The 27,911-nt window shown below is 38.1% G+C and overlaps 1 protein-coding gene across 7 annotated transcripts; it reads left to right on the forward strand.

Annotated features, from left to right (window-relative positions):
- Positions 1–395: 395 nt before the first annotated feature.
- On the forward strand, positions 396–27,709 carry LOC107078589 (protein LYRIC-like). 7 transcript variants are annotated; one of them, XM_015357219.2, is made up of 11 exons: positions 1,046–1,136; positions 2,666–2,727; positions 5,423–5,521; positions 11,119–11,212; positions 13,264–13,332; positions 13,649–13,903; positions 14,217–14,291; positions 14,527–14,625; positions 17,434–17,555; positions 18,484–18,601; positions 19,249–27,709. In XM_015357219.2, the coding sequence occupies exons 2-11, from the start codon at positions 2,677–2,679 to the stop codon at positions 19,362–19,364; spliced, it is 1,098 nt and encodes a 365-aa protein (XP_015212705.2). In that variant the 5' UTR covers positions 1,046–1,136; positions 2,666–2,676; the 3' UTR covers positions 19,365–27,709. The 7 variants fall into 7 exon arrangements, with proteins under 7 accessions (XP_015212676.2, XP_015212688.2, XP_015212681.2 ...); XM_015357190.2 differs by lacking the exon at positions 2,666–2,727 and having other exon boundaries at positions 396–1,136; XM_015357202.2 differs by lacking the exon at positions 2,666–2,727 and having other exon boundaries at positions 396–1,136; positions 21,884–27,709.
- The last annotated feature ends 202 nt before the right edge of the window (positions 27,710–27,911 follow it).

The raw sequence follows: 27,911 nt of genomic DNA on the forward strand, positions 1-27,911 counted from the left end.
GATCAATGCTGCGATACTACATCATTTTACAGTATTTACAGTACTAGCAATGATATGTACCTCAGAGCATATATAATGTTGTCACAGAACATAAGTACAGAATTAAACATTGATTCAATCAGTGGTTACTGTACAATACCCAGTATTGTGTCGGCAACATTCACTCCCCTCGACCTTCGATAACTACTGTTTGTATCTCTAAAATTAGTACAGATATCACTTTCTTTGTTCCATTATGTGCTTCTTGTTAGGTGTAAAAAAATACCACTGGCCAGCCAACAGGAACTGTAGTGTGGGGTACATTTCACGTTGCAAATATAATTAAAACCACCAATCGCTGAAGAGAACCAAGAGTACATCAAACACAGGATCAGCTGCTAACGGTTTATTATGGACTTTGATGGCCACCGTCAATCTCTCAATACTGCTATTCTTAAAAATCACTTACGCAGTTTTGCTTTTTTATATCGACTTTCGAATCCGTTTAACGCATTAGCTTTTAATCTGCGTAAAAAAAACATTTGTTGTTAGAGGATAAATGAAGTTTACAATGTAGCACTTGCCTCGGTAAAGAGGGGGAAAACTTGGAATCTTCCGTATTTTGTTCTAAATTGGAAGTAGATCTTTTTATTTCCTACGTTTAATTTTGATTGATACGAAACGTGTTTTAAATCATTTGGCATTTTTACGTTGAAGACGTTCAGGTAGTGTTGGCGACCACGATTTCATTTGTGACTTCGTTATTAGGTTCTTCTCTGCTTTGTTCTTCGGAATACAAAGGAGAGTCATTGACATCTTGAACATTGCGAATGATGCTCAATTTTATCCCGGGCTCGGTTTTCGATGCTGGGAAGGAGTTTTTTCAGGGGTCGGGGTTTTCGGACTTCAGTCAACAGCTCACCCGTTCCCATTTTTTAACGCTGGTGTCTTTGCTGCTGGGGGGTGTGGTTTTCTTTGTTATTGTTTTCCTGAGAAAAAGAGGCCAGCGTGGACCTTTGACCACCTCACCCGGAGACTACAGCACGGGCTTCCCTTTAGACCTGGTCTTGCACAGAAAACCTGTCTCTGGCCTGAACACCAAGAAGAACAGACCTCATGAGGACCTCGCGAAGAAAAAAAGAAGAGAGAAAGATAAGGTATGTTGGAAGTTCCTATCCTTACATTTACTACTGTTATTGTTCTTATTATTCGTGTTTTTTTAGGTTTATGGTGATATTTTTTTCATGCAATTGAGTGCTTTTGCTTGCTGGTAAATAAGTGTTTAGAAGTCTGCTTCTTCGGATGTGAGCGGAGGTGAAAACGGTAAGTCCTGCAGGTTTGAAGAGCTTCATTGTCTGAACTGGCGTTGAGGACTTGACGAGCTGTCTAGGAGGGGAATGCAGACAAATTATTTTGTGTTATGTCAGGCGAACGCAGGGACATGTTTCGCAAATAAATTGATGGAGAGATTTCGTTAAATGCACATGTTGGTGTGTGTTCAAGAGATTAGAATGAGAGCTTAAACAAAGTGCACCCTTTGTTACTCTTGTGCAAAAGTGTCTCACACATGCAACAGTACAGCTAGACGGAACAGGGTCAGCTTGTAGTAATGAAAACGTCCACTCTGATCACCCACATACTTAAATTAGATATTTTATTTGGCCTATTTTTACAAAAGTGCATGTTTAACGGTGAAAAATGACTTTCTCAGTGGATTGTTGTGTCATATAATTTGCTTTAAGAGTCGGTGTAGTTCCTTGAATTTATATAGTATTTTACATCCTAAAGGATCCAAAGTGCTTTAGATAATAGTGGGGTTCTATTTCATCTTCTGCTGGAGTGCAGCACCCCTGTGGATGCCATGTGGCAGCCATTGTGCATTCATATTCCCAGGTCACAGCAGATCAGATGGAGAAATTAAACTTCGCTTCACAAGTTTAATTGAGCGAGCTTCAGGGAAAGAATTTTGCCTGGACACTGGGGTTGACATCCATGCTTGATCTTAAGTGATCAGAAACCCAGTTTAGCACCTCTGTAAGCCATGTCTGGTCACCATTTTGGGACATTGGCATACTGTGAAACTTTGGTCCAGAGGCAAGAGCACCACCTACTGGTCTACAAACACCACTTACATCAGCAATGTACGTTTTTCCTCGGAGGTCTCCTGTCCCATATTCATTTTAATGTAATGATAATAATACAGAGACACCTTTTCCCATATAGACACACACTTTATCCAATGCCTTTAGTAATTGGATGAGCCATTCAGCCCAAACCTTTAATTTGCTGCTAGACTTTATGCAGTTATTTGTCAAGAATCACTGTGAATTAGTTTTCACAGTTTAGTTAAATAATTTCGAGCTGCTTCGAAAGGAAGAGATTCTCATTATCTGTGCTTCCCTTTCATTATATCCTTTTGTCTCTGGTCACGTGGTTTGGAGTGAACGTACAGTAACAATGCATAATAATGCATTAAATTAGTTACATATGAGAGGAGGCCTTTTGGCATGATGAGCCCGTTAAGTAGTTAATTGCTAATTGCTCCATTTCTTTAAAGAAACTAGAGGTTGGGTTCAACATGTTTGGGTACCTTGTTTCATGCTCCAACAATCCTTTGTGTAAAGGTGTGCATCCTGTTATAAGATTTAAACACACTAATGCCTTTTCCAATTCTGACTCCTCCCAGATGTTACACTGATGATACTGAACCAGATTACTGGGTGGACACTGTCAGTGCTTTTGAGAATGGTAAATATTTAGATCAGTAGTCTTCTCTGTTTAACAATAAAAAATGTATCTGGCTGCTCATCTCTGCATTGATCTTTTTTGTAATATGGTGGCGAAAATGGTTCATAGTATTTTTAATGAGGCTTTAATATTGTGTTATAAGCCTACAATGTTAGCATAACAGTTCTCTGTTAAATTCTATGCTTTTAACTACAGTACATATCCTAATGTTCTGTTTGCCTTTTTATTTATGTCCCACATTGTCCAGAAGTAAAATGTTGACTTGGGATTTGATTTGAATAGTCAGTAGATCTCAATCAGTAGGTCAGCTGTAAGCTTTTAGAGTTATGCCCACCAGTGTGAAAAATCAACACCCTCACACAGTATCTCTCTTCTGAAAAAGGATTACAGTGGATCTGCGATTAATCTCTAAACACATAAATATAAACTCAGAATTACTGTCCATTTGACCTTCCAACACCCCACCAGTCATTACTGATAAGGACAGAAGGGTGATTTTGATATTGTTTTAAAGTTTATGAAAAGCGCTGTCAGACTATTTTAGAGTTCCTTGGATGTTTATCATTTTCACGTATATTATGGATTAGACTTTCTTTGCATCCGTTGATGGTTTTATGTTGTCTGCCAACAGAAACTTGAATAAAAGGTGTTGGGTCAGCAGTATCTTTCTGTCGAGCAGTGCCTGTGAATGCGAGGTGCACTTTTTAACCTGCTGTTTTTCTTTGTAGCCACTGTTCCAGACAGGGTTACATTGTAATTAACATGACTTTATTTTTTAAAGCTATTGTGTATGGGAACCATTGTATTGTACCTAAATGCCAGCATATTATATGGAAGATTTTAATAATAATAATGTCAGAATTGTGAAATGGATCTGAGACTCTGAATGCATCAGCCATGCCACCAAATGACATGTGAATTAAACTGGATTTAAGTTTACAGGACACCTGGAGTGTAATGTACTGAGTATTTCAATAAAATATGCAACTAAAGCCCTTTTTCCCCCAATATAAATCTCCTGCTGTTGTTGTCAAGGGACATTAAGGCTTAACCCTTTTGCTTTAATGGTTCTCAGACGGCGCTCCAAGTAGTATGACATCACAATGTCAGATAATCTTGCTTTCACATTGGTAGTGTATAGCAAGAGTGTACATTCATTTTCAGAGGCAATTACTTTGTCATTATGAAAAGAAGACAAAATAATGGGGTACTCACATTAAACAAATGAAGTTGAATGGTTCAAATGTAGGTGTATGTTTTATCATTTATTATTGTATCTGTTATTAGTAATCTTGTGAGTTGGTGTATGAATGTGCAGGTTGGTGATTTTATTATTCTTCATTTTGTGGCTCTAGAGGTGTGACTCAAATAGACAACCTATGCTGTACAAAGACAGAAAGACAATATGCACATCCAAGCAGAGTGGAGACCACATTGCTCCTCAAACTACCAGGCTGGAAATTTTACAATTTAGCTACATTTCTAATTTCAGATGAAGACCAGCAGCTCATATAGTATACTAAAAAATGTTTATCTAAATTAAAAAGAAGAAAAGAAACATACAGTAGCAGAATAGGTAGATGGTGAGAGTGATGAGCATTTTTACAACCAACTGTGTTATCCATACTTGATCTCAACACATACACATCAGGGTTACAGTGCAGTTTACCAAGTATGCATAGTTTTTACAGGTTTCTCAGAAGAAAAAGCTTAAGCCAGGTGATAACCTCCCACAGGTGACACAATGAGGCACGCTAAATTTAGCCTTCCACCTAGCTATCTAACGGCTAGATTACTGATTGCTGTACTAGTGTGTAAGCTAACTTTGCTATCTTATTATTGTAATAAGATATTATCCTCAACAAGACATTATTTGACTACGTCAACTAGTTTGATTATATAGGATTAAATAAAAGCTGTAGGCTACCCATGGTGCTGCCTGAGGAAGAGCTTTGCTTTTTGCTATTTTCTATCTGCATCAAGCCATCTTTGTGTTCTTTTTGGTATTGAGGTGCTGTTCGTTATTTTGTGCTCATCGAGGAAATGTTTTTTTCTACTTTGAAAGTGAAGTGGCTTCCATTCCCCGTATTATTCTTTAGAAATGATGTTTCTCAGCAACTTTTGTAAGGGACACAGGATTTGTCTGTGACCCAGTTAATCGGTAGCAAGGAAATACTGTGTGTTTTTTCTACATGAATTTCTAACATACAGTAACTCTCAAGGGTTCAAAACCTAATATCTGAGCTTTTCTATCGAAAATTGCAAATGCATTCATTTATTCATATACAAAACACATTGGTTAATTAATGGAATCATGAGTCTTTGCAACAATTTAAAAATTGTTGTTTTTTCATTAATTTTTTAAGTAATTTTTCAATTCAATACCATTTACCTGAGACTTGAGACCTATGTGATTATACAGCATTGCAGCTGCTGGATGGCAAATGATCTGCGAAACAGTATTTCTGTCTGGATTCCTGTGTACAGTTTGTCTGCATTCATGCATTTGTTTGGCCAGGGTGCTCCAATTTTAACCAAATGTGGGCCACCAGGCCTGCATACAGTACAACTTGCTGAAACTGTGTGGTTTCTGCTATCTATCTTTATAAGCCTGTTTGTTCTGAGGACGATCCACCGTGTGTTTTCTGTACTGTCTCTCTCTAAGACATTTAAGAGTATCTTTTATAATCTCTAGGAACCAGCAAATGGACAGCCACCAGTTTCCCCTGAAAGCAGAGCTTCTGGCAATGATGGCACACAGGCACCAACTGCTTTAGACAAGAAGCAGCTGAAGGTACAGTAATTAAAGTCACAGAGAAAAAGGCTTCAGCTTTTGTCATTGATCACTTTCAGCCCTGCTGCATTGTGTGACAGATTCAAACCAGTGACAATAAAATTATAGATCTAAGAGATAAATTGAAATTTGTTGAGTACGTTTCCTTGCTGTCTACGCATAAAATCACAAAACCTGTTACTAGCAAAAGAAGGTAACACTTAGTAAGGAGGCTAGAAATGTATTTATAAACCCCTTATAACTCATGTTCCATGAAAACAGAAATACAGTGTGAGTAACCTAGTAATAAGAAACATCTTAACTATAGTTTAAGTAGGTAGCTGTGTCAGCATGCATAGACTGCAAAGGAACAGGTAAAAGTTTATTCCCTGATGAAAAGAAAAGTAACACAATGTTTTGGCTGTGGAGTCTTCGTCAGGTGTGGCTCTTTATGTCAGTAAAGTGCTCTATAAACATGTGTTTATAGAGCACAAATTCTTGCAAGCTCATGTCTAGCCTTGTTGGTTTACATTCCCTTCCTCATTGATGATATTGGCTAACATTGTTTTTATACAGTAATGCTATTTATGAGGTAAGAAATCTAATCTAAAATTCAGTATGTTGCTAAAAAGCAAGTTAGCAGTTTTCAGATCGTGCTAATATTTAAAACTTGAACACTAAATGTCTTAATTCGGTATATCTTCCTTTTTTTAGTTTTCTGTAATTCTAATGCAAAACAATATGTTTTCTCACCTTGTAGCCTAATCTTCAGCAGTGAGATTTCACTAGTTAAACAAGGCTGGGTCTGGTTAGTACTGGAATGGCACACCTTTAAGAAATACTTGCAGCAGAAACATGGTTTTGTAGGTAGGCTAGCAGTTGACACTCTTCCCACTGGACCAGAGTTTACAAGCTACTGCCCTAATGGGGAGACTGAGCATCTTGTGAATAAAGAATAAGATATTAAACTGAGGTCTTGACTACATGGTCTTGTTAACCTTGATTAATATAGTGTTAGGAATGTGTTCTCACTAAATTTATTGTGAACGTTCCATCTTCCTTTCACTGCTGTAGTAGTTTCTCACCTCTCCACCTAATCTTCTGTGTAGTGGGGCTGCTGGCACATAATAGCTGCTGCACATCACCCAGATGGGTGCTGCCCTTGAGTGCTGGATGAGGTGGGTCTCCTCCTGCTGTATATGTCAAGCTTTTTAAGAGTGAAAAGTACTGGAACTAGTCAAGTAGTGGAACTATTAAAAAAACATAATTTGGTGTCACGTAACTGGAACATGTCAGGCATGGTGGCACAGTGGTCAGCATTGCTGCCTTGTGGTGCTGGGGCCCTGGGCTCAGTTCTGGTCCTGCGGGTGCTATCTGCTTGGACTGTATGTTCTTCCTGTGCTCACAAGGGTTTCCTCCAGCTCTGGTTTCCTTCCAAACACATGCTAGTAGATAACCTGGCTTCTGGGAAAATTGACACTGTGTAAGTGTGTGTTCTGCGATGGACTGGCTTTCCATCCCATTGCTTGCTGGGATAGGCTCCAGCTCTCCTCCAATCCTGAACCGGATGAAGCAGTTAGAAGATGAATGGATAACTGGAACATATGTGCATATGAAAATTTATTGCAGAGTTTCCTAACTCTGCCACCTGAACATTGTGCTTTTATTGTGTTATCAACTCTTATCAACTTTCTAGTTGTTCTATTGTATTTTCACACACCACTTTGCTTTCACTACCTGTGCTCACTGGAATATCTGACTTTACTTCTAGCTTCTGTCGAATGCTTTTCATTTCAGTTGCTAGGTCGCGCCAAGTGTTTTTCTTTTCATTTTCTATGTTTTGTTGATTCTTATCCATTTAATTTGCTAGCTCTTGCTGAGAGCTTCTCATTTCAGACAGCTAATCAGCTACAGTATATGAGGGTACTCATCTCGCCCTGTCTTCCAGTCATCCCTGACACTTGTTGTACATCTACAAGGGATTGCTTTACTTCTTATAAGGATACTTTACTGACCTGATATTAATTTATTGAATCTACTTCTTTGATCTATTTACCTACATGGACCTCACAGGTGGCTGTTAGAGAAATCTGCTCTGACACCAGTTGTTGGAAAATAACATGGTCAGGAAATTAAAATTTAAACACAAGTTCTTTTTGTTCCTTAGCATGATTTGTGTAAGAGAATAATAAATCAAAGCCAGATATGTACATGAAATAAAAATGAGCAACACCGAATTCTTCACATATACATGTTTGTACTGTACAAATATCTGCTTTCCGGAGGCCTGTGTCCTACAGACTTCAAAAATCCAGTATTCCAACACTGTAACTAAAAACACTATGCAATATTTAAATGGGCCAAAAAAAAAACTAACAGCTGCGTTCTATGGAAAGGGCCCTAAACAAAACAATATCTCCCTTCCTGCAATATGGATGCCCAAAGGTAATGGGAATCAATCTCTCTTCTGAAAATGCACGTTTTTATTCTGAGGAATCCACAATAAGGGAAATCAGAATTTCCTAAAATAATTAAGCCCACAGACTGTCACACATGATGTTCAGTTTACTTGAATCCGGTCTCCAGGACTGATCAGAACAAGAGCCTCTCACATGCCACAAGCTTTGAAGAAGAGGAGGACAATGGTGATGTTCCTTCTCTTTAAAGCTTCTCTTTTTCTTTCTTCCTCTCTCCCCTTTTCTCCTCTTTATTTATTTGCTTCTGTGTTTATGCTCTTCACTACAGCTGTTGAATACTTATCCTTTATTGTGGGTTTAATGATTTGCCATCGTAAAGCCTCTTTGATCATCTGTGTTTATCTACTGTACTTCTCAGCCCCCCTGCACTAGGCAAATGCCTCATGCCATTCCCATTGTCTCAGGCTTTCTGAGTAAGGCCTTGAAAAGTGCAATCAAGATTAGAGCTGCACACGACACCCACTCCTGGATCATAACCCAATATTTATTTTATTTTTCTAGAAATGTTTAAATATATGTTATCTAGGTATGTCCTTAACAGTCCTTCACATATTCATACTTTTGTGACAGTGTAAGGAAATGTCGAAGGTTAATGATAATCCAGGCAATAGTGACATGGACAGGTTTTTGTTTTAGTGAGCTTCTTTGTACTTTCAAGGATACCCCCCTCCCCCAGCATAATAAAATATGAATTGCTTTTTTTTAATTATTCAGCTTTTAATTTACATAAATTAAAATTTTATGAAAATCAGATTAAAATATTGAGTCGCAAAAGCTTTTTTTTGCATTTATTCAAAATTGTGTGCTACATTGTAGTTTCCACTCTGTCAACATAATCTTTTTTTGTGTTTTTTTTTTATTCCAAGAATATAGCAATCATATTTCAGATGACAAAGGCATAGCAGCACTAAGGGTTAGCCAATATTGTGGAGTACTGTTTTAGGCTCTGTACCTATAGCCGTACAGTTCAGAATTCAAATCCTGAGTGGGGTACCATTGTTGCCAAAATATGTTTGCTGCTTTACCTGTTTTGTGGCAGGTTTCAAAGACATGCGTGTCTTTGATGTGCAAAAGTCTTCACATTGATTAACACTCACTTCATTTGAGGAATTTTTCATGGGTACTGATTGGTATGGCAGTGCTATGACTTAGGTAGCTTTAGGTACTGCCCTGTGTTAGCTGCAGGAAGGAAAATACTCTGCATGACCACAAGACTTTGCAAGTGCACAGCTCTTGGTTTTCTCTTTTGCACCTTTGGTTAATACACATTATATGTGCAGGTTACAAGTAGGAGTTAAGTTGTTATTCAAAACCATACACAAAAAAGGGACTATGAAAATATTCATATTGCAACTCATTGTTTTCCATCATAAACGTTTAAGCACTGTTGTTGCAGTTGCCAGTTGAAGATTGTCCAACTACTATAGTATCAGACTTCAAAGAGAAATTTTATTTTTTTTCTCCTGTTAAAGGTGTCCTTTGTGATGTTTTCTATTTTCTATGTTCTGTATTGTTTTGTTGCTGACATTATTTGCCAACTGATTGTTGTTTTGCCTTACTAGCTACATCAAAGGAAGGGGGGAAAAGTTTTTAAGGAAGACACTTCCTTAAATTTGATGTAGGCAATAAGTACTGTATCTTGCAGAGTACAAGATAAGGTAGCATGTGCAATACTGTTATGCAATTCAGATGTAAAGGCATGAAACACAGCAGAAATCAACCATGAAGGAAAAGCAGATTCTTGCTTTTTTAACAAATAACTAAAATTTGGTAATAACAGATTAAATTCATTGTATAGTGAGTCCAATGCATTAAGATTGATTAAATAGTAACTAGAGCATGTCAAAGCTTCATTTTAATTAGAGAAAACACAGGATTTTGTTTCAGGGGAGTTCTACAGCTCAGTGTAAAATAGTAGTTCAGGTGGGTAGCTGCGTCAGCATGCGTAGGCTGCAAAGGAACAAGTAATAGGTTTATTCCATGCTGAAAAAAAGAAGAAAGAGAACACAACGTTTCGGCCGTGGAGCCTTCTTCAGGTGAGGTTTATTCCATGCTGAAAAAAAGAAGAAAGAGAACACAACGTTTCGGCCGTGGAGCCTTCTTCAGGTGCCAGCGTGGAGCCTTCTTCTTTGACACCTGAAGAAGGCTCCACGGCCGAAACGTTGTGTTCTCTTTCTTCTTTTTTTCAGCATGGAATAAACCTATTACTCAGTGTAAAATATACAGACCTATAGCTTTTTAAAAATAAATAGCACTTGAAGTTTGCAATCTCCACAAATGATAATGTTTGTTTAAGAGGCAAGAAAACATTCACACCAAAGCCACATTCATAGCTACCACCACACAGTTCTCTCTCACATAGCAACTGAAACTATTTTTTTGTCTAGTGTTATTTCAAAGGCTTATTTGGCAAGTGTTTGCCTGTTGGTTGAAGTTAGCATTTGTTGGGACTGAGGGTCCAGCTCCAACTGAACAATTTCTCGCCAACCAGGATGTTAAAATGAAATATTATTTTAGAAATAAAACCAGCTTTGTCCAAACAGATTCAACAGCTTTACATTGCATGCTAATTAGGGTGCCTGGTAGGTTCAGAGGGTATCCATCAACTTCACTGCTCTCTCACTTACTTGGAAGCTTTAGCAAATGGAACTTTCAAGTTAACTTTTAATAATTAAATACATGAGCTGCATGGGGAAAAAAGATTCAATTCTTTTGATTTTGCTGACCTTGTTAGTTGCTGGAAGTAATGACAATATGTCAGATAAAACGTATAATATAAAAAGTTTACGGGTATAAAACTGTATTAAAAAATTAAGTATGATAATGTTTTGTTTGTTGTGCCGATTTGGTTTATGTCTCTTTTTAAAGCATCAGAATTTCTGTGATGATTTAGATATCTCTATGATGGCCTGAAACACCCTTTCTTTTGTTTGCTGATTTATAACGATTTCCTCCAAAGATTTTCCTCAAAAATCAATGTCCTATAGATACACTACCTTCTTCTGCTGAGAAGGAAAAAGTAGGAATGAGATCTGAGACTACACCTCAGTTTAAATGGCATTGATTTCAAATGTCTGTAATTAACTACTTGATTTTGGAAAACGTATGAAGATGAGGTCTCTAATCATCATCTTTTTTTAGCCTAAGAAGAAGAAGAGAAAGATTGACATTGTGGAAGAGAGGCTTACAAAGGATATCTTTCCTGGCAAAGAGAAGAGTGAAGAAGAGGAAACAGGTGAGTGAATTGATTGGATACCGCTAACCACCACTGCAGGTAAAACCTGGACATGGACATGAAAACAAACATACTGCTTATAATCGTATTAAATTCACAGTTTGTCTTAGAACACTGACCTTTTTTTTGTAACAGGTGCAACTACATTTTATTGAACAGCATAAAGTTATGTTTCAAGAAGTGGATTATTTTTAATTGCTTTTAGTTGGCTGATACTGATATTCATCCGAAGTAACTTACATTTGCACTCATCTATTACATCTGGGTATTTTGCTGTAACAATTTGAATGAAAACGTTCCTTTGCTCAACAAGTGTACAACAGCAGGGTCTCACCTGGGATTTGAACCTGTATCTTTCAAGGTACAAATCCAGAACCTTGACCAAGACTCCACACTGCTGGCTGTTGTAAAAATCACAGGCACGTGTGGCTGCTGTTGGGAGCATTACAAGTTGCACTGAGACTCGTGCTTTGCACCAGGATGCAGATGCTCTCTTGTAGAGTCTGGACATGACTGGTTTGTTCACTTGTCTCTGAGCTCCTAATGCCACATGTCATTCCTGCTCATGCTGCAAATGTTCAAAAGGGCTTACGTTTGGGGATTTGGGAAACACTCAGAATTCGTATACTTTATTTTTTTTATAAAAGCATGCATGCATAAATAGTTTAATATGCTTCTTTTGATGCTCTGTAGATATCTATGACTTATTTTCCAAAATCCAGAACAGGTTAACCAGTGTAAAAATGCACAGAGCAGGTAAACCAGCACTTAGTCGTCAAACGTTTATATTAACTTTGACCTTAAACTTGATCTTAACTAAACTTAACCCTGACCATTGGTCTTAAAATTATTAATCAAATAAGTATCAGGGTTAAGTATTAGTTTTAATGGTAAATATGTTTTCAAGGTTAATGACAGGGTTAAGAGACAGACATAGGTTTAGTTTGAAGATTAAAGTTTGGGTTGGTGTTAGGACTACATTTAAGGCTAGGGTTAAAACCAGAGAAGGAGGTAGGACTATGTTAAGGAGTAAGTAATTGCAAGCACTCCGGTAAAGAGGGCAGTTTTAGCTAACTTTTAACATCTTCACATGTACAAAGGATGTCTGCAGCTTACTGAATATTTAATGACCTGCGTCCCATTTTCTTGAAGAAATAAGACATAAAGTATGCTTCTGCATTTTGAGTCATGACTATTACATTTTTGCTACAGGTAAGCAGATGTAATACAATGTGATTTGTTACTAATTAAGTGGGGAATGGAGTAGACTTGTTAGGGCTCTTGACACATAATGGACATTGTGGCTTTATGCCTCAGTAAGATACTTTACTCCAGACTACCCATCAGCACAAGAGGATACCAGTATCTCTAGGGGTCACTCTGCAAACAATTAGTGTGTTAGCCAGTAGGGAGTCATGGACAGTAAATGAACACTACTGTAAATAGAATAAGTTCTGACCAGAAGAACTCAAGTATTTACTTTACTACTAATTACATAGTGAAATGACTGGAATGTAATTGTATATTAACAACCCATCAAATCCATTGTTTTATCTTATAGCTTTGCTGTGTGTATAGTTTTAATTATAGCTGACTATGGTTATCTACAAGTGGAACAAAAAGAGGAAGTGTGGATATTGTAAAGATTCCACATGCAGTATATAGCTTCTTTCATCATATGTTCTTAAGCATACAGTGACCCTGCTATACAGTAATTCACATTTTGTTTATTTTTATAATTGCTTTAATTATTTCACCCAAACACATATCATGGTGGTGTGTTGCAAAGCAGGTTGGTCCCATTTATAATTTGTCGTCCCTTAAGACTGATAAATTAAACCATGTACCTACAGTATCACAAACCCTCAAAGGTGAAACAATTGATCTCTCTTGTCCACCTGCTCTGTGTATGGGGGTTGCTGATGCAGAATGGGTTCCACATACCACCCAGGTGAAGTGGGTATGCTCCTATTTATATATAAAAGCACTCTGGGAGTGGAAACTGTGATGTGAATGCATGCAGTTAATCAATAAATTTCGTTGTGTCCCAGGTATTTGGGTGACAAAAATCAGCAGTCGAGAGAAGAGACAGCTCAGGAGGGAGCGGATGAAACAGAAGGGTAAATAGCACTTGATGCACTGTCAGCCTTTCAACTGCACTGGATACCTCCACTGGGCTGTTGACGAGTGTGTCTGCTTATCCTTAGGCTGCACTCTTGCACAAGTTCTAATATTACCAAGCACTGCATCAGCTCTGTCCGTATCTCCCATTGTCTTTGAGTGGCCTTTGCTCTAACCAGGCTTTGACGTTTGTGTCCATAATGACAAATTACATTTTATATGACCAGTGGGGCTTGACAAATGTTATTCATTGTGTTTGTCAATCTGAAACCCGCCCTGCATTCCTAGTAGTCGACTGGTTCTCTTCCTCGGTAGAGACTGTGAGCAGGAGCTCTCCGCACCCCCCTGTGGACGAAGGATCCAGCCTCTGGAGTGAAAGAGCTGACAAGGAGACTGGTTGGCGAGCTCCTCTTCAGGGGGAAAGCCCTGCAGGACGGGGAGCTCCGGAGGCCAAACTGTCAGCTGGCCCATGGCAGGAGTCTCTGCCACAGGCCGTGGGCAAGGCAAACCGGAGACCAGTGGAATGGGTGCCACCAGGAAAACTGGAAGAGGATATTTTCTCCCATGTAGGTGAGTTTCACATACCACTGCAGAGGAGCGATGGTAGGAGCTCAGGCTTTTTGTTGTGTTCAAGTCACACAGGAATCTGGAGCAAAACACAGCGTACGTGAAAATACTGTTGGAACACCCGGAGTGCTTGTATAACTATCGGCGCTGATCAAAGAAGAGCGCGTGCTCTCTGCATTTAGCTCCATGTCAGTGTCTTCTGTTCTGTCAGGCTCTTGGCCTTTTTTCCTACACAGGAAAAAAAAATCAAACAAAGGAAATGCATTTTTACAAATACTTTTCATGCCTAGACCTGGGGGCTTCGTGTTTTGTTTAGGAACTTGGAGTATGAAGGCCATGAAAACAAAGCCTGTGACCTTTGGGACTGTTTCTGACTTCCCTTCAGAATTTGGTGAGTGATTTCTGCTTCTTGACTTGGATAAGAAAAGTTGTGAATGTAGTGAAAGTAAGAAGGAGGTTAAAATGGATGGCTGATCTCCTGATTATGGCTATCTGGCTGTTAATGCTATTTTATAGAAATTAATTTTTAGAAAAATAAAGTTATATTAGTAATAAAGTTATATAGTATACAAAATCATTCCCTTCTTTCTGTTTGTCTTTCTATTTATGCATTTCTCAAATTCCAGATAACCCAGATGGTGCCACGCCACAGGGTAGCCCGTCTCACAGCCCGCGCCAAGCTCACATGTCCTCTCTGGGGGTGGACGCAGCTTGGCTAGGACTAGGTAAGAGCTCTGCAGGAATGGAGTCGCTGTTCATTCCCTGTGCTGTTTCAGGCTAACACGGGCCCTTCCGCTGAGGAGTTCATGCAACATTATTTCAGCTTGTTGTGAATAAAACAATCCTGCAAAAGAACACTGTATGAATGTGTGTGTGTGAGCTCTGCCTTCTGAAGCTAAGCCATGAGCCTGACAAGTATAGACCTAGGGCTTTTCAGTCTGTCCTCTCTTCTAAGAGGGGGAACTCAAACTGTGTTTTGGGAGGGTAATCTGCTTTTCATGCCAGCTCATTTGTTGTGCTCCACTTGATCAATACACTAGTAAGTGAAGGCTTGGATGGAACAAGAAAACAAGAGTTTTTGTGGACATTCAGGGACTGCGTGGCTCAGGAGAGTGTGCAGTACTTGTCAGCTACACCAGGTGTCAGCTAAGAGTAGAATGCTCACTTTGAATACAGAGGCCCCTGTCAAATGATATGTTGTGAACTAATATTATACATGTGCAATCATGTATCTGTCTGATATCTACAATATTTCATATTTATATGTACAAAATATGTAAATTGCCTCATTTATACCTAACTGTTAAATAATAGAAAAACAGGAAAATATTACCATAGTTTGTACTAGCACTCTGTGAATTCTTGAGTTCACACAACTTGCTTTAAGAAATTCAGCAACTGTTATGATGAACTGCCAATACCATGGGATATTTACATTTCTCACTAAATGCCACATGTAAATAGTATTATAATCAGCCTACTGCTTTTTTTTAAACAGTCAATTAAAATGTCTTTCTTTTGAAGTTCCTGTTTATCACTTGACTAAGGTAGTCTGTATTTTGCTAGTTTTCCTGCAGTATTGAGCTGTGTTTCAGTAAGCATTGAACTGTTATTGCATTCCCCTGAAGTGCTATATTGCCATCCATGTGGAATCACCTAGAATTAAAACGTCTTCACATTGTGTTGGGGACTCAAAATGTGTGATGTGGTGTTCTCGAGAGACCTGAAGCCTGAGGATGTTTAGCAGTGCACCCTGTGTGTACCTTGTCCTGGCTGGAGTTGTGACAGGCTTGTGTCTATATAGTTTTGTCCAGCGTTCACATGAGCTCCTAGTCACAGAGAGCATATAAGCGTTATGGTTTGTATTGCAAATGCTTCTCTCTTTGGGTGTGACATTTTTAGTGAAAGAAAGCTGGAGGTGTTCCTTTTTTCTTTTTCTGTGGGTTTTCTGACCCCTGCTCTTCATTTATTAACTATGCTCCCTGTCTCTCCCATGATGCGCGGATCTTTAGGCTTTTGTGCAGACGGGAGTGTTGGAGAAGGCAGAGCAGGAGGACAGAGCACCACAGATTGCCACACTCACTCATGCTGGGGACCTAAACAGTGGGCATCAAGGCCTGAGAACAAGAATAATGTGCCTCTCAAATATGCAGTTAAAATGTGAAATTTGACTGCCTATTTCTTTTATAGTATTCTTCCTTAGTTAAGTGGCTTGTTTGCTCTTTTGACTGCACACATCTGCACATAATCTTGTTTTCAGAACATAAAGCTTACCAACGAGAAGGGACCATCAAACCCTTATAATGGTTAGTAGCAAGTTGATCCAAGGACCTCATCCAGGCATTTCTTGAAAGAAGCCATGGTGTCACTGTGACAGACCTACCACTTAGTCAGCAGGGGGCTTGTGAGGCCTGAGCTCATGGGAAAAATCGCAATGCAAAGCAAAATACTGTACAAAGAGTATTTAGCCAAAAATTTGTGTTCACGAATATCGACTACCTCTAAACTAACCCAATACCAACTATCACCATGAGTCCCTTTATCTACCTAATTATTCTACATTAAATCCATTTAAGAATATGACTCAGCCCTTCACCTGTTATCAAATTAATTAATAATGCACAACATCTGAGCCTGTTCACACACAATAGTGGCCCTGATGCCCTCCATCGGCAGGTCAGCTGAATTACCTACCCTTATTAATGCTGGCCTGCTTCAACAACATGATTGGTAGCCCTGTCCCATACTCTCACAAAACTCTGTGTAAAGAAGTGAATCCTGTTCTCAGTGTTAAATGCACTTCCAGTTAGTTTCCACTCTCATTCGTGTTTTGCTGTTCGTTATATTAATTTTTCCCTACTTAAAGCAAGAGTTCTCAGAAATCTAAAAAATGTAATTTCATTACACCATGATACAAGTCTGTTGAGAAAGTCAGGCATTTTGTACTAAGGCTTCAAAAATAGATTTTTTTTTATAAACAGGATTTTGTTTTTTAACCTTTTTTATTACCAGATGTCCTTTAGGGGTGTAAACTTGCAAAGTACGGTATTTTAAACACTTATCTAAGTATAAATTTAATTTTGTGTTTATCCACACTTGACCCAGTAATGATGTAAAGCTGTCAGGATTGCCTCTTAGAATGTGCGATCTTTAGTATTCTTTGAAACGTGAGTTTTTATGTTTAACACAAAAGGAAAAGTGGTAATAAATGGGGCAGAACTGTTGGTTGTGGTAGTCTGAATAGATTGCTCTGAATTTTATCTGAGCTAAATAAATAGCTCAGCATGCACTTTGAAGTGCTTTTCCGGTATACTTCATTTAGACAAATGTCTCAGGAATAAATTAACAGAGCTAAGAAAGGCAATGCTACAAAGAGTTTTTTGTTTTCTTCATCTTTAGAGGTGTCCTTTTGAAACTTATTTTGAAAGGATTATTGCTCAATAAGGTACAGTATCTCATCCAACACACACTCACCATGAAAGCTACACTATTTCACAAAAGTAACTGTTGCTTTCTTCTTCTTATCTTATCAGAAGATCCTTTTGATGCTGACCAGACTTCAGACTGGAATGCCCCCACTGAAGAGTGGGGCAACTGGTGTGGAGAGACCCCTCCACTGGTGGAGCCAGAGATACAGCCTATCATGAACAGACAGGTAGGTGCTGAGCTGTGGTGAACCTCAAGAGTGTTGTTACATTGCCTCAGTTAAGACTGCACTGTACTTTTGTACTCGATTTGATACTAGCGTGCCTGGAGTGCAAGGAACTGAATTTTTAAAAAATAAAATTAGCATGATAAATAAAAATTTTACTATTTTATTTTCATTAAATTCATCCATATTTTCTTAAAAGAGCAACACTTGTAAAGGACTGCTGACCAAACGAAAGGCAACAGTCTGTTCTGTTTTTCATTTTCTAGGTAAATTGGCTGAAGAACAGCTTTCAACATTTACGTACTATAACATTTACTAGTTTGTGTGGTTTTAATAAAAAAAGTAGTCTCTGACTTCAGTGCATAAGGAATTGGAGTATAAGGTTCCTCAGGATTTGGAATATAAGGTTCTTGAATTTCAGGGCTTTCTCGGAATCCTTTGACGTCAGGTCTCCTTCTGAATTATTAAATAATTGAATGCTGTCCCTGCTTGATTTAAACTGCTCTGGCTTAGACCTGTGGGTGTCTGCATCCAGCGTGGAGATTAATCTGGGTGCTTATTTGAAGTAAAGTAAAATAAATGACACTGAAACAACACACACGAATATAAAATAAGTGACTCCTTTGAGAACAATTCAATTAGAGCAGATTTTTTATTTTTGCCCCATGTCCTTACTTTCAAAGGCTAATTTATTGAGGCTTATTGAGCACTTATTAAGTGCTTAGTGTTTTCAGTTTTTCTAGGCTCAGCTCCTTACAAGTGTTTCCTGTCAAAAATGGAAGTCGTCTTTCACATAGAGGTGATACACTGTGTATGAGAAGCTATTTCTGTATTACTATATTACTGGTGGGTGATGCCTGTTAGTATTTCCTGTCCAAAGCTGGTAGTTAACAATAATGGGACCACTCATTTTGTTGGTGCTGTATTTCAGCAGGGCCAGGGACCGGGGAGGAGAGGGATGGAGGAAGGAAGCACATCGGCACAGGGGCCCCAGCGGCCTGCAGATGGTACGGAGGTGAAGAGCCCGAGTGGCACGCCATCAGCTGACGGTGAGCAGCGGTCCTCTGGGTCTTCCAGCCGGGGCGGAGCTCTAGAATATAGGGACAGTGACAAATGAGCAGAGGCCACTCCCCCCATCAGACCCGTTTAATAGCTCGTTAATTGGTCCGAGGATCCTGAGAGAAGCTCTGGTTCTGCCGAGTCAGGGTGGGAAGGGATAGGGAAGTAAAATGGCAGGGAGAGTGAGCTGCAATATATGAAATCACATCTGGAGTGCTGCCAATTAAAAACGGAAACCAGAAGGAGATGTTTCTTAACTTGGCCTGAAACATGCCAGCTTTATAATCACTCATTTGTAAGAAGCATCTTTCAAAAGAACCGTTTTACAGCATATTTAGAAATTTGGGTTGTTTCTTTATTGTTTTGGAAAATAGAGTAAAGTTGCTTTTCTATATATTTATCCATATTTTCACAGTCTCTTTTCTTGGTGAAAATACACAACCTAAACAGAGAATGAAAATCTGCTTCCGAATCTTACAAAAATGTAGTTTTAAATGACTTTAATGATTTGCAGTATGTTAACAGTAGCATCTTAATAATGACTTGGAGGAATTACCATTGCTGCATTATCATTGTCAAGTGTTGTTGTTGATTATTTCTCATTTCATTTTTTTCCTCTCTTGCACCTCTTTCTTAGGAATCTCATTCAATTTGGACCACACCTTGGTGTCCCAAGGCAAGGGTTGCTTAAAATGTTCTGGATGTTTAAGAATGTCACACTGCTGTTTTTTCAAAGGCTATTTCCTTGGATAGACAGAAGTACTCCCTTAGTACTATGAGATTTTTCCTTAGTTATGTGAGAAAGAAATCCAGAGCTAGGAGATTGTAATAGAGAATATTTGATTCACCCCAGACGCCACTTTTTAAACTTTATTTTTGTTCTCAATAATTATTTTTTAATGTTTTACTCAATTTGGATTCTCAAATAGTTTTATGAGGCTTGGCTTTTTTTTGATGCCTCCTCTACCACTCAGAAGGAATGGGAGCTACATGCTCTTCAAACATGCCCGCTGAGGAACAGTGCATCTCTCCCTGTCCCTGCTGCAAGCCTGCCCATTCCCACCAAGGTGTTGATTTAGCCCCAGCCCTTCCTCACAAGAACTCTGCCAACTTCACTTTGAGCCACTTTTCAACTCAGGAATCAAGTCATAATGAGCAGTCCTCACCGAGCTTCAGTATTTATTGTTTGATGTGTTTTTAATTAAAATGTATTTAAAGTGTATTAATTACATTTGACCATCATTTCACAACACAATAGTATAGTACATAATTTACATTCTCCTGTTCATTTTGGTTCTTGAAATAGGCACTAATATACCCAAGTGTTATGCCAGCTGTAGCAAATGGGAAATGCATATCCCCATATGGGCCATCTTTCCCCCTTTATTCATCCAAGAATTAAAAATGCTCAAAAATATTGACAAAAACAACAGTGGCATTCTGCAAACTGAATAGAATAGTGAAATACGAACCAGAGGATAGAATTGATAACTACCGTATACGAAAGTATATTTAAATTGAGAAAAGGAAAAACGTCTTCACCCAAAGCCTTGTGGGATTGTGAAACCAGCTATCCAGCAATGTTTTTGAAGTTCATAGCTGGGTTTGTATTAAAAAAAGTCTATAAATGATACTTGGATCAATTAACTATTAACTACAAAAGAGCTGATTGTCCTCCCATTTGTAAACTGTCTTATGTTATTTTTATTGTTACAGTTATTGGAGGTGGCTCTAGAGGTGTCTCAAGAATCTAGAGACAATGGTCAACATTAACAATTTTCATTCTGGTCTTCTTGTAGCAGTTTTGTCAGAAATGCTCCATGGTGTTTCTGCCTGTTCAAGATGAAGCACTAATTTACCCAAAGACTTTCATTTGCAGTTCTCTGGGGCTTCAAAGCAAGAAAGGAAGTTGTAGGGTGTCTGAGACACACTGATCAAATGAATCGTCTGGTTTACCTTGGTTAATTAAGTTCTTGGAAAATCATTAAGGGTCATCAACAGTCCAGGAAAAGGGAATAAAAGGATATAGAAAGAGCAAAAGTGAGAGAAGACGGAAGACAGAAAAGGGAAATACTAGAGGCAAGTGGCCTTTGTCAGATCAATCTTAAGGACCAGGTTCTAGTCAAGTATTTGAACTTTATTAAGAGAGCTTGCCATTGTCTTGTTTTAGGACAATCATTTTCTTTATAAATAATCAATAGGTTAACAACAGTCTCTCCTGGTTAGTGGATGCATTTTTTAGAATAGGGATAGGATCCCATTCACTTTGTAGCATTTGCATTGATAGAGAGATTTAACTCTAGGTTGCATTCTGTTTAGTTTAGAAGGCAGGTTTATCTGTCTTGTTGGCCTGTGTAAGCATCGTATTCATGAATACTTGGTAGCAGTCACGGGTCTTTTTCTGGTTGGTCAGGACATAGGCCTCTAAGATACCTTGTTTGTAAATAGAGTAACTTGTTTGTTTTGTTGTTTATTTTGTGAAGTTATTATTAATAAACATTTGTTTAATCTAATGTAGTCTTTTCATCAAAGCTGTGCCAAAGATCAAAGGTCTGAAGTGTCTGTTATCATACCAACTGCTCTGGTATATTTTTGGCATATCTTTACAATTTGGGGGTATTTTAATATTTTAATTAATGGAACAAGTAATAGGTTTATTCCATGCTGAAAAGAGAAGAAAGAAAATGTTTTGGCTGTGGAGCCTTTCTTTCTTCTCTTTTCAGCATGCAATAAATGTATTACTTGTTCCTTTGCAGCTACACATGCTGACGCAGCTACCCACCTGAACTATTTTAATTAATGATTACCTTCTCAGTCTATTTTTGGTATTTCACTATTTTTGTAACGCCTTATTTGTTTCATTATTATGAAATAAAGTAATCTGCTCCTCTTCATAAGGTATATGTAAGAGTGCAAAGGAACAGGTAACAGGTTTATTCCATGCTGAAAAGAGAAGAAAGGAAACAGAACGTTTAGGCTGTGGAGCCGTCTTCTGGTGTGAGCATAAACCTTTACTTGTTCCTTTGGAGCCTGCGCATGCTGACGCAGTTACTGTACCTACTTGAACTATATGCAAGAGTGTTCGCATCCAGTCTAAGCTGCTACATTCACACCGCAAATACTTTTTCAGTTAATTAAGTGTACCATGTTGCTGTGTTTTATAATACAGACAAAATCACATGCAGATGAGTCATTTCAGACTTAATTAGTGATGCAGGTTAGGATTACAGAGAGCAGCCACCTCGTGTCTAATGATCGACTGTCTCTTTTAGACCCTGATACGAAGAAGGACAGGAAGAAGAAGAAGAAAATGAGGAAAGAAACCTGACGGTTCAGTCCTTGCCAGCTGAGGGGAGCAAACCCAGAGTATGCGATCGCTACATTAGCTGCAAAGGCTCTGCTTTAGGAGGTGCTGAGCACAGCCCTGTCCCATGTGCAGATTGCCAGAGAGAGAGACTGGAGTGAGAGCGAGTGAGGTGATCAGGCTGACGATCTCAGGTGCACAGATAAAACTAGCTCTAAAGCTCCATTCATCTGGTGGGAGGTGGGTTTTATTTTCTAACCATCAGGTTCGATTAGAGCTGTCCTACTCTGCTATGTCCGGTACTGTGCTGTGCTGCGGTTTACATCCTGTGTGCCACAAGCCTGAACTGTGTGTGTGAAAGTTAAAGCTGGACTGGAGACCGGTAACCAATGACAATTGGATTGGTCCTCAGATTGGGTGCTTCTGAATGTGGATGGGTGTGTGAAGTGACATGTGGGATCTTAAATTTGATCATAATCTCGCATTTTTTACATGTTCTTGCAATACCCCATACTGATTTAAATTGTTCTGTTTTGAACTTATTTTTTCTTCATACACCGTTTAAAATGTTGTTATCAATATAACATAACAGCGCAAACAAAAGGGAAGAGCATGAAGCTAAATTATGTACATCACACAGGACTTAATCTTCATCATCTGAGAGTTAAAGAGCAGATCACAGTCTGCGGTATGTCAGATATTACATGGTGTAAAATGGTATTCAATTTCAATAAAAAGTTAAAAATATATTTTAATTTAAGCTATATGTACAGTATATTCAGTTTTTAAGTGAAGTTCTATCATTGGTAACATTAATTAGAGAATAAAGTTTGTATTTGTAGGTAAGTTTTATTTAAAAAGTGCTTATTTCCTGAACTATTTAATTTGATTTACATACATTTATTTAAAATAATGATATCATTATAAATTAAGGCAAATGTAGGGGTAAAAAGTACCTGACTACCTCCCAAAACCCAGTTCTAGTAATGAACATTTTTGTATTGGATACACTTTTAAAATAAATTTCTGCTGTAAGAAATCAATATGTAACCTCTAAGTACAGGGTTCAACAGCCCCATGTTGAGACTGGGGATGTCCAGACAGCAATGGTTCAGATAGCAATGGCTGCTCTTGCGTTGCATTCAGTAGTGATACATACCGCGTACCGCAGGGCCTAAGGTTGTTCCTTAATCAATGTGTAGACTTCACTGAATCATTCCTGGAACTGCGGTGGAGAAAACCAATATTATGCCTACTGGCATGTCTCAGATATCTTAGGCTAACGGAGGACTGAAGAGTGCATCGATTTCATGCTGGTTATGACCAATTTGGGTATTAACGGTTAAATAATATCTAGATTTACACAACCCCAAAAAGCATAATTTAGACATTGAAAGCAATGCATCACAAGCTCAGAAACTTGAATATGTTCTCTCTTGGTGCTCTTAGTTTGTGCTAGGTTTCAGAATATAATCTCTTGTAAATCAAATCAAATCCATTTTGAGCAGCGCATGACGATGGCAGGCCACTGACAGGTCAGAGGGATTTCAGAATAGTTCACTTTCACAGATGTTTAAAACAGTCAGATAATCACCTCAAACAAGAGCAGAACCTGGTAAGAAAAACTTCTTAATGGCGAGATGAGCTCCACTGTCTTTTTTTCATTTTGTTCTGCATCATAGGCTATACAGTATGTTGAAAAGTATCAACCCACATTGGGCATTTTCATTTTTAAATAAGGATGAGAGATGTAAAGTAATTCTTGGATGTGAATCAAGATTTCTGATTATAATGTGGGAGATTAAATCCTGATTGTGTTCTTCTTTTCTGATCCAATGAAATAGTCACTTTTTATGTAAAGTCATCTTGAATGGTGACTACACACATAATGGACTTTGAGACTCTGATGTTTGAAGTTAATCTCTGCTTAAAATATAATGCCTATGTACGTAAAAGAGCCTGCTAGCACACTGCTGGGGGACCTAATTGCTGAAACGATTCAGTAAAGATATGCACCTTCAAAATCCACAGCAAAGCCTGATTGTTTCTGACTGTCAGTGGACTATTTTCTGACTATTGACATTTTTTTTGAAAAAGAAATGGCACTTGTGTATTGATGGTGAATGTGAAGGCTGGTTGCTGGATCCTGCAATTAAGGAGCTTTTGACAGCTACCCCCCATCCTACAACATATCTTTTTTTCAGTGATATCTAAATGTAAAAGAGGGGATGTTTTTAAATCGCCAATTGATACACCACTTCTGTCTGTCTTCTACAGTATAATTTCAAGCCTGTTCATGAACTGAGGCTTCAATAAGATACAGTGGCCCTCCCTGGTGTTTGAAACTTTTTTCATATATTTTCCATAAATATTACCTGGTGTATTGTCTGCAAATACAGACGGTAGAACTTCAGATTTCTGGCTGCAGGTAATGCCAAATAGTTGAACAAAACAATGCCGGTGGTTACGTCAGAGGTCAGCAATCAAATTACAATGTCATACATTACTATATCTGCATAAGTGATTTCAAAGTCCTATCATAAATAAATTACATTTTTCACATTTTATCCCATTTTACTACAGGGAAGGATGTGTCTTCTCTGCACTTGAATTGTCAGTAATCACTAGTCGGATATTTTACCTGGGGTGACTAAATTAGATAATTTTGTAATTTGAAAAGAACCCATTTGTAAATATAAATTCTGTATAGGTGAGTTAACCACAAAACGATGCAACCATTTCCAGTTTGTAAAAAAAAATACTTCAGTCTCTGTAACAAACTCTTTAAATTGGTGTAAAAACATATGTGAGCAAACTGCTATTAACATATTTATTAATGTTATTTAAATATGTATTAATTTAATACAGTACTGGATCTGTAGCTGTTGTGTAAGAGTTCAGTTGTTCTGCATGTGTTGTTGGACTTAATGTTGGACTTAAATGTTTCTTAAAAGTGTGCCTTTACTTACTGTACAATTTGCAAGTGATCAACACCATAATGACAGGGTTGCATTACAATAACTGCCTTTTAAATAAGGCAGCCTTTCTTAATGTTCCCCTCCTGAAAGCTTGTGTGTCCATTTTCCTTTTCAATAGCCTGGCTTTTATATAAAAAGCAAAAAACAATTACAGAAATCTGAAAAGTCTTTTTAATAATCTTTTTGTAGGATGATTTGCAAATATTTTTAATAGTCAGAAATTATAATTTTGTAAATACTTTATTTTCCATTATTTAAAAGAACGTCATAAAATGGAATTGTATCATGTTTGCCAATGGAAATAAATTGCAGGAAACATAATCCCATCTTGTAAAGTTTTGGGACTGGTTTAAAGCATATTTGTATTTAGAGTACTGAGAAAATCGGTGATAATTTAAAGGCTTTCAGTTCTTGACCCCTGCTATTTTCCTAATGAAAAGAAGTATATTGATCGTTTTTAGTGTTTCCTGTATCACCCGTTTGCCTGTGGCCGGTTCTGTTTCCTAGTTAAAACACTGAAAGTCTGCAAATTATGATTGAAAACATCTCACCAATGCTTGTTTTTCTCCAAGCAAAATTACAGGTGATGCTAATCTCTAATCCCACAATCCATTTAAATTATATTTCAGTCCTACACTTGACTATCTGAGGTATGTGTTTATGCCATTTTGCAATGATGTTGAGAGACAGATCTGTCACTGTTCTTTTTAACAGAAGAGAGAGAAATGGTATCTTTAAAAACTATTCAGATCCTTCCTGTGGTGCCCCTAATGTTTTTGTGAAATAACAAAGTGATGCATTCACATTTTTAAATGTAATATTTTATTGAATGTGTATCTTGTGATGGATGTGCTTCCCATCCAGCGTGTATCCTGCCTTGTGCTCATTGCCAAGTCTCCCCCACAACCCTGTGTTGGATGAAGTGGTTAGAAAATGGATGGATGTATATTTTATTCAAAACCTGGCTGCTCAGACTGAAGACTTTTAAGGGTAACCTAAGGTGCATTCATTATCAGCAAAACCAAAAGACACAAGCATTACTGCTGCAAGTCATTTTGGGAAGGTCTCTCTTGACTTGATGCAAGTTATGCCCATTTTTCTTGGCAGATCTGCTGAATCTTTCTCAAGTTGTTTGGGGATCACTAATGGACAGCAGTTCTGAAGTCTTTTCAGAGATTCACCCTCTTATTCTTGAGCCACTCTTGTGTAGCTTATACAAATGATAAATTAAGCATCTTGGTTGGTTTGCTAAACAAATCTTATAAGTATATGATGTGACAGGCTCACCAACCGTTTTGTTTGAAAATTTGGAAGGAAAAAATGAAATGCATTACGACACTTCTCCCCTTATAATATTGAGATAGTGTTTTGTATTATGCATCTACATACTTCCTTGGGATGCCTTAAAAAGACTTGCACAGTGTGTAAGTTGGCTAGATAATTATTTGCTGAAATTGACATGTAATTGTAGAAGGGATTTAGAGTCTTAAAGCATGCAAGTGCAGTTTGACTTGGTCTGGTGTTGTTAGTGCTGGTGTGTTGATTGCTGCTTACAGGGGCTTAATTCTGACATACAGTCATGTTTCATCAGTGCCAGGCTCTATCCTGTAATAAGGTCACATGCACAGGGAGTGGTAACTGTGTGGAAAGATATTAGGGATTACTATCACATTAAAGAAAGCAATTATGCTCCTGTTGAGCAAGACTCAAAAGTTTCCACAGTTAGTTTAGAGTGAGGAGCTGTGGCTACCAAGGAAGAAGTAAAAGTTAATACCGCCCTATAAATTAGAAAGACAACAATGTTTTAGTTCCTGCTTCTTCTCCGGGTGAATGGGAGAGAGAGGACGGGAGCTGAGATATAAAGCACTGGAGAACAGAGGACAGAATGAGTGGGAATGGATTCACAGGTGAGAGAGTGTATCTGGGGGAAAGGTGGGAAAAGCTGAAATCTGTAAAAAGTCTCAGTTGAGGCTTAATTTCCTCAGTGGCATTAAAGGTTCGTGCGTCCGTTTTTTCTAATAACGTCTATACTAAAGCACAACAGCATGGACCACTTTCTTTCACTTTGTAATGTTATATTGGTAATGGCACCTGACATTAATTTGTAGTACCAATGCATTATTTTACCCGCACACATCCATTACTTTCTATGGTTCTACAAGTTACATTAGGTTAAACAAAATCAGGTAAATGTGCTGGGAAACCCTCCAGCTCTAAATGTAGAAAAAAGAGCATTTTACAAGAACATGTATATATTTTCAGTTAGACTTGCCGTCACCCTGAGAAAATAGTCTAGTCAAAACCATGTTGGTGTTTTCTTAATGATTCTCTATACATTCAAGTCTTCATTATAAATCAAAATGTTGCTTAATCCATGTAGCACAATGCAATTATCCCGTTGCTCAACACAAAGCATGATCAAAGGCTTTTTAACGTATCTTAAGATGTATAATGCATATTAGGGTTATTACAGTACCTCTCTGTTTGAAGTAGTGCCATCCCTGTCAATCTAAACCCTTTCCTATTGCCTCAAGGGTTCAGTGAAATAGGTTTCTACTTGTGGGATCAAACATGGTGCTTGTGAGTCACTGTTGTCCAAGGTATAGTAATGTAAAGGGTTTAGTTCCTTCTTAAAAATCTTAGACAAGAATCTAGCATGAACAACAAAGAGGTGATATTTTCTTAAATATTTTATGTGCATGGTATCCGGTGCTGCATGTTTTCTTTTGTGTGTAATTTATAATCTGGTGTTGGCACTCTGTAAATACTGTATGTCAAGACTCATCGTGTTCAAATAAAATTTGTACTGAAAGCAATTGTTTCCTTTTGTATATTTGAATGTGGTAACTTGGGAATCTGACATAGCTTGTTACCATAGTTCTCCTCTCCTAGAAGTATACTGTATTGTGCATTCCTGGTAGAGGGGGAGCCGGAGCCTATCCTGGAGAGCAATGGTTGCAGGAAAGGTAAACCAGTCCATCACAAGACCCAGGTCAGTTTTACAGAAGCCAATTAACC

Source organism: Lepisosteus oculatus, chromosome 2 (assembly GCF_040954835.1).
Source record: "Lepisosteus oculatus isolate fLepOcu1 chromosome 2, fLepOcu1.hap2, whole genome shotgun sequence".
NCBI lineage: Eukaryota > Metazoa > Chordata > Actinopteri > Semionotiformes > Lepisosteidae > Lepisosteus > Lepisosteus oculatus.

Excerpts from the sequence above, each read along its gene's own strand:
- LOC107078589 (XM_015357190.2), top strand. The coding sequence starts at position 810 with ATGATGCTCAATTTTATCCCGGGCTCGGTTTTCGATGCTGGGAAGGAG. Across the intron at positions 1,137-5,422 it reads AAAGAAGAGAGAAAGATAAG|GAACCAGCAAATGGACAGCC; the intron begins GTATGTTGGAAG and ends TATAATCTCTAG. Across the intron at positions 13,333-13,648 it reads GGAGCGGATGAAACAGAAGG|AGACTGTGAGCAGGAGCTCT; the intron begins GTAAATAGCACT and ends CTTCCTCGGTAG.